Here is a 7,753-nt window from a genome sequence, read left to right as displayed (position 1 = left end):
CAGTTCGAAATTGTAAGTTTCACGGTTGATCTGCATTTCAATTGTTGGTAATGCAGGTGGCTTGATGTTTAAATCTGTGCTTTTAATAATGTCGATCACCAAGTGTTATCAAAGTTGAAAAGCACAAAAAAGCTCTAAGGTCTGTTGGGGCTTTAAGCGCAAAGCGCAAATAAAGCGTGGGCTTTAATGAAAAAAGGTGCAAATGGAGAAAAACAGCACATGTTTGTGTAGTCAAGACTAATATCTATAAGCATGAGTACCAAATATATGGACAAAGAAATTGAAGAAATAAAGTAAAATATCAATTATTTAGTGTCGCCACTTCAGGATTACGTTCATTGGCAAGGAAAAGTATGCCTTAGAGTCTTGATGACAATACTGAAGCGCCTGCAAAGCCATGCGAAGCGGTCAACATGTTTTGAGCCTCGCTTCAGGGCTTAAGCGTGCCTTTGATAACACTGCGATCACCGAACTTATGTTTACGTGAAGGTCAGACATTGTCCATGGGCACACCTCAGGACACCGAGCAAGGTTCACAGAAAATAACCCGAGGTAGACCTGGAAGGTTGTTGAATCACGAAGCATAATTGTGTAGGAAAACTCTTAATTAGCCTTGTTTCCTCTTAAAATCTTTTAGCTAACCCTCGACTCCTTAATTGTCTTTACCGATTCCAAATAAGAAGTTTCAGAACATTAACTCAAAATTTGAGTACTGATATCACATATTCTCTGTTAAGTGTGATAGTTGAAACCTTTTCGTCTAAAAGCACCATCAGTGTGATCTTGAAACCTTTCATCTGGAAAATGCCATGAGGGTGATAGTCGGAACCTTTCATTTGGAAACAGATTGTAGGTATTTTTGTCTTATGTGTTTGGTCAGTAAGCTCCATTTGATCTTTTCATCTCATTTATAACAATGTTATCCTTTTTTGTGTTCATAAGTGATGTTAGCCGTCAAGAATTGATGAGTAACTGCTACCTCAGGTAAATCCCTTCAGGCTGCACCTTTCAGTTATATCTTGATTTATTAAGGAGTGCCAAAGAATTGGGTTCAGCAGTGTATATGTTGTTTCTTTAAGGGTACAAGTCTTGTGTGAATTTTGCTTACATCTCAAAATAGAATTACGATAGTGAAGAATTACATTTGAAGTAAAAAACTTATACAGTACTCCGTAGTAGATAATACTCCTTCCCCCTCAAATTACTTGGTGTGATGACGATGTGTAGATATATCCATTTTTTGTAATTGTTTTTGGTGTTTGGGTGACCAGGACATTATAGTTGACTTGTATCTCATGATATTTTTATTCTTCTTTATTTTTATGCTTAAGCTAGTTCACTTAAATACTTAGATAGTTATATAACAATTTTCAAAAAACTATTTTCTTGTTTATTTTATACTTTTAAGGCAAAATACATAAACAAGCACTTAAAGTTGGCCGCACCTGTCAGTTAAACACTCCAACTTATCAAGTGGGCATCTAGACACCTCAACTTGACACAAACGCTTCTCGTAAACTTATTTCGCTGACATGACAATATGTTTGATTTTCACACATCTTTGGGTCTTTTAGATTCTTAAAATTATATCTTTGTTTTACTTTTTTTTTTTAATGTAGACCCCACTTCTTCCATCAACCTCCTTCTTGGACCGCCAGTCTTCTGTAGCGTCAAAATGCTAGCACAAATTGCTCCCACAGAAACGCATGATAAGGGGGCATGATAAGGGGGTTTGGGGAAAATCAAGACACCACTTTTACCAGATATGGTCAGGTCAATAATAGCTATGCTATTGCCCTACTGATTTAAGGCCTCCGCCCGATCCCGAATGCACATTTTTTCGGGTTCATCTTCAATTGATGTTTTCTTAACCTTTCGAAGACCTTGCGTAAATTTTCAATGTGGTCGGTTCTTTCTAATGTCTGGACGACCCAAGAGCCTGCCACTAGGATCCGATCCGAGGTTAAGGTCCAAGGGGAATGACGGAAAGCGGCTGCTTCTAAACCTTATGCTTCACATCGATTACCCTTAGAATTTAGGTTGGGTAGGGGAAAGCCTTTTTTTTTTTAAAAAGCAAATATACCACTAGGCAGGCTGTCTAGTGGTTATTATATAAATAAAATCTCATAATTGGGTCCAAAGCTTACAAGATGTTCAAAACAAAATACAAGTTGCATGAAACTACTAGCTACTAGAAAGATAAAAAAGCTAAGGTCTAATGAACTAGCTATTACAACATGATAAGCTGAATGCTTCATTCTCCTGTCAGTGTGTGTGAATCCAATTGCCAGTGGAAAATACCAAGTAGCACCTATCAAGCTCTCACCAGGCGCCAGGGTATGCAATTCATAGGCTAGAATGAATTCCAAACATCTACACCACATAATTGAAGCAAGCAAAATCTTCCAATCCTCAATGTTGCTCCAACATGATCCCTTCCATATAGTTTTCCATTTCAAATCAAGGCAATGTACTGAGTTTGTCCAAGTCAAATTATAAGTCAGCTGCTCACTCATCAACCTTAACATGCATATTGCATTATCATATCCAGAATGAGTGTGTGAATACACTAATACCACTGAAAAATAATAATACAATACACAAACTAACAGAAAGAATATCAGATGAAACAATGAGTTGAGAGACAGAAATGCATTATGTAGTGTCCAAGGTGCAGATGCAACTTCATGTATGTGTAATTGAACACCTTTTGATACTATGGAGTCCCATCTTTGATCCCTTAGCTTATTCTGCATAGTTGGAGTGCACAGTGCATCGAATAGAAGGATCGTGTATATGGCTGTGTACAACACAACCCTACTGTTCACCAGGGTTTTGCCATGTGCATTTTTGAAATCAAGCACCACCTGACTTGTGTTAATTAGTCCATATAAAATTAGAATGTCCCCAGTTTGAGCATGACAACATGCTAATACCACTGAGCAACACCCTGATGTTATACAGTATGAAACAACAAACAACACTAACGGCAGGTAAATCCAATCTAGTCTTAGTACTTGTAATATGCAAAGAAATGCCTTGTAAACTTATAGAACATCCTGCCAGAACCTTTGAAGTAGTAACCATTTTGAACATTGCTAAACCACCCCCAGATTGAGCATGATAACATGCTAATACCACTGGGAAGTGATTCAATAATATCCAGAAACACAAAGAGACAGGTTCAGGCAGTACATAGCATAATGTGTTCATCAGTCAGGGTATTTTTTCTTGGCAGTCCTAATCCTAAGATTAGGAATTTGATATTTGTCCATATTGATAAATTTTCTTCCTTCAGATGGCAGATATGGAATGAATGAATTGTGATTGTACCTGCAAAAGAGAAAACTAGGTTAGCTAAAAAATCAGCAACAGTGTTGCCCTCCCTTAGAACATGCTGAAAGAGCACATTGTATGTACTCTTTATCTCCTTAATCTTCCTCTTCTTCCCCTATACACCATGGTGTTTCCCATCCATCATCAATGATCTTCCCCATCACCAAGGAATCAGTCTCCATAATCAAAGGATGTAGCTGCCTTTCCACACAATATGCCAATCCCTCAGCAATAGCTTTAGCCTCAGCTACTATATTAGTTGCCTCTCCTATCTCCTTAGACTTACCAAACACCAAATTCCCATCATGATCTCTTACACAAAATCCATAAGAGCTAGGACCTGGATTGCCCCTAGAAGCTCCATCAGTATTACACTTGAACCACCCTTCATAGGGAAGTTGCCACGTCATTCTCTTAGTTACTACATAAGGCTTGTAATTCTCAAAAGTTTGATCATCTTTGGCCACAATAGAGGGATTCCGGACAGCCAAGGATACCTCACCTTTGCAAGATAGTATAGTGTTTTATTTACTTCATGTATCACCCCATTGCAAGACACTGCCCCACCATGCTTCATTGTGTTCCTCCTCTTCCAAAGCTCCTAAAGAATCACGGCTTGAATATCCCAAAACAAAGGCTTTAGCTTAGGACAACACTTTGCATTCCACCATGCTCTTATGACTTGATGTACCTGTACCAAGTTGATCACCAAACCTGCAGCTTGTATGAATGTCTTCCACACCTTGATTGCAGTATCACTTGTCAAAAATAAATGTTGAAATGAATCTTCATGTGGTGGTAAGCAACACCAACATTTAGACACTACCATATATCCCCCCGTCCTCCACAAATCATCTGTAGGAACCTTCCACTTCCAAACTCTCCACAAAAAGAAAGAAAATTTTGAAAGGTAGTCCTTTAGTCCATAACTTGGCAAATTCAGGATTGACTGGCTCCCTATGTCTCAAAATTCTCCATGCACTACTAACAGTAAACTTACCAGAAGATGTAGGCATCCACCTTGGAGTGCCCCAGTAGTCATCAACATTAGCAAAATGCACTTCTTGTCTAATATGTTCTGCAGTATCCTGTGGAAAGGATTGATCAATATGTTGATCATTCCAGTGTTCACCATCTCTCAAATCAGTCACTTCTTGCAATTCTTCATTGATTGGAAATTCTGGAGGTACTATATGATATAGGGCCACATTAGTCGACCCCCTATTCATTTCCCATAAGATTTCATGTTCAACTTCTTCCCTTGCCTCCAACATTTTTCTCCAAACATGTGATCCTTCCCTAAATTGAACCACAGTTGGTAGTTCTTTTTTACAATACTTGTTCCACATGAAATTGGACAACAAGGATTTGGTAGTTCTAAATCTCCACCACAACTTAGCAAATAATGCCTTTGTGACATCAATCAAAGATCTAAAACCTACTCCTCCCTCCTCCTTAGGGAGACATAGATTCTACCACTTTGTCCAATGCCTGCTTCTTCCTTCTTCCTTATTGCTCCAGAAAAATCTTGCAAAGGTTTTATGTAAGTGTTCAAGCACATTGTCAGGTGGATCAAGAACTGAAAGAATGTGTGTAGGCATGCTTTGCAACACACTAGAGATAAGTGTAGCTTTTCCCCCATAGGACAGTAATTTCCCCTTCCAAGAGTGAAGCTATGCCTTCACTTTATGGATCAAATAATTGTAATACTCCTTCCTTCTTCTTGTATAAAATATTGTGCAACCAAGGTAAGTAAAAGGGAATTCACCCTTTGAGAATCTAATGATATTTCCTACTGTGTTCACCAGTGCTCCAGTCACATTAGCATGCATATAATATGAGCTCTTTCCCTTGTTTATTAACTGTCTAGAAGTGTGCTCATACTGAGCCAAAACATCAACAATCTTCTGTAATGACTATGGATCTGCAGAGGCAAAGATGATAGTGTCATCAGCATAGGCAAGGTGGTTCAATGGATCAGTCCACTTTGGCATGCCAAATCCTCTAAACTGCTTGTCTTCAAACAATTTGTTCAGTGATCTTCACACCCCTTGTTGAATGAAAAAATCCTGAAGCTTGCCCATTAACCATGACTGAGTACCAATTGTTAGCAATCAGATTGCACACCATGTTGGTGAAGCATTCTGCAAACTCCATCTTTCTTAACACATGCATTATGTATTTCCATGACACCATATCATAAGCCTTTGCCATATCCAGCTTGATAACAACATTGGCAAGATTCCCTCTCAATCTAATGTCTGTAACAATCTCTTGAGTTAATAGAATGTTCTCAAATATACTCCTTCCCTTAACAAAACCAGATTGATTTGAAGAGATCAAGGAAGGCAGCATCTTCTCCAATCTATCATGTGCCACCCTTGAGAATACCTTATTAATAAAAATTACTCAAACTTATAGGTCTAAGATTAGAGAATGTTTGAACTCTAGTTTTTTTGGGCAACAAGACAAGGTTTTTATGGGTTATATACTTAGGTAGATGTCTGCCCTCATAGGACAACATCAACAACTATGAATGTCCTCCTCTACAATGTCCCAGCATGCTTGAAAGAATAAGCCAAAAAAGCCATCTGGATCACTTGCACTCTCACTACTCAATGCAAACACTGCTGTCTTCACCTCCTCTCTAGTAGGCAATCTACATAGCTCTAGGTTTTGCTCCCTTGTCACCATTGAAGGCACATTGTTTAAGAGATCAAAGCTTGTAGGATCCTCTTCCTTAGTGAACTGCTTTTGGAAAAACTCAATTGCAGCAGTAGACAATAACTCTTGAGATTCAATCCATGCACCATCATTATTTTGGATCCTTTTCAATTGTAGTTTTTTCCTCTTACCATTGTCATGGTTATGAAAAAATCTAGTATTTCTATCCCCTTCCTCAAACCAATCCATACCTGCTTTTTGCTTTCAGTATTGCTCTTCAATGCTCAAGTACTTCTTCAGCTCAGCTTCAGCTTGTTGAAGCACAATTCTATTCTCCACAGTAGGCTCCTCTTCAAACAACATCTCCTTGATTCTAACCACATCCTCCCTAGTAGCCAACTGCTTGAATATATCCCCAAAGGTCAACTTGCTCCATTTGAAAAGAGCAATTTTAACTCTCTTTAATTTCTGCCTGAACATCAAGAATGGATCCCCTATAAAGTCATCCATCTTGTTCTGCCTCACAACCTCCATAAATGTTTCATGCTTTGCCCAAAAATTCAGGAACTTGAAAGGTTTTACAAACTTCATTGCCTCTTCCGCATAGCTCATCGGAAGTGGAGCATGGTCAAATCCTATCCTAATTAGATGCTCCACCTCTATGTTTGGAAACATTGTTTGGAAGGGTAAGTTCACAAGGATTCTATCCAGCCTCTTGAAGATGCATTCTTCATTTGGCCTTCCATTCCACCAAGTGAAAGGACTACCTTTGTATCCAAGATCAAATAGTCCACATGAGATGATACAAAAAGCAAAGTCTTCATATTCTGGGGGATAAACTGGCAAACCACCTATCTTTTCCTCCTCACCTAGAACAACATTGAAATCCCCCTAACCAACCAAGGCAGCTCCATATCACTAGCCAAATAATATAAATTATCCCATAATTCCAGCCTTTCCAAAGCACGACACTTTGCATAGACAAACGTCATCATAATGTGCTTACCTATTTCTTGATGATACACCTTAATGGTCATCTGCTGCTCAGTATCAATCAATTGATCCCATTCTACCACAACATTAAAAATAGCCAAATCTTCCCATTCACATTTAAATTGCAGTTTCCATCCCCAATCTTCTTCTATAGTTCTGAATATACTTCTTTTTTTGGAATGGCTCCATAAGTGCAACAATGAAAAATCCATGTTCCCTTTGCATATTTATAACCCTCTGAAAGGCCTATTGAATTTTAATAGACCTTATATTCCATATCAATGTCTTGATCATCATCTTGTTATTGAGGCTTCCCTCTTGGGAAAAATTCTTGTAGGTTGCTGTGGTCCTTTAGATTGTGTCTGCTTATTCCCTTTCTTTGCACTTCTAGCTGCTGCCTTAGGAGATATATCACCTTCCCTTGCAACTGCTTTAAAGTTCCCAGCAGTAGATTCATCATCCCCCTCTTCTTTAAATTGTTGTTGTTGATCAACCAAGGCATTTTGAATATCCACTGGAAGCTCTTTGTGAGTTATAATATCACGCAAGATCTGATTTGGAGACTTCAATGGCACATTGACTTGAATTTGCATAGGTGATCCAGTCCTAGAAGCACATGCCATAGACAGTGTTTCAATTTCCCCAGGCTCCCTAGGAACTATGGCTTGTTCAACTGGTTCTTGAGATCTTAAAGATACCTCATTTAACTCTAAATTCCTCTCCATAATTCCTAGATTTTCCTGCATCATCTTGAATTGAA

The 7,753-nt window shown here is 38.5% G+C and overlaps 1 protein-coding gene across 1 annotated transcript; it reads right to left on the bottom strand.

Annotated features, from left to right (window-relative positions):
* Nucleotides 1-5,355: 5,355 nt before the first annotated feature.
* On the bottom strand, nucleotides 5,356-6,249 carry LOC109212667. The gene is made up of 2 exons (XM_019376333.1): nucleotides 5,887-6,249; nucleotides 5,356-5,727 (listed from the first exon to the last, which is right to left on the bottom strand). Exons 1-2 carry the CDS (start codon nucleotides 6,247-6,249, stop codon nucleotides 5,356-5,358), a joined length of 735 nt encoding a protein of 244 aa, XP_019231878.1.
* Nucleotides 6,250-7,753: the final 1,504 nt, after the last annotated feature.

The sequence above is a fragment of the Nicotiana attenuata genome, unplaced genomic scaffold (genome assembly GCF_001879085.1).
Source record: "Nicotiana attenuata strain UT unplaced genomic scaffold, NIATTr2, whole genome shotgun sequence".
Classification (NCBI taxonomy): Eukaryota; Viridiplantae; Streptophyta; class Magnoliopsida; order Solanales; family Solanaceae; genus Nicotiana; species Nicotiana attenuata.
This window is presented reverse-complemented; position numbering and strand designations above follow the sequence as displayed.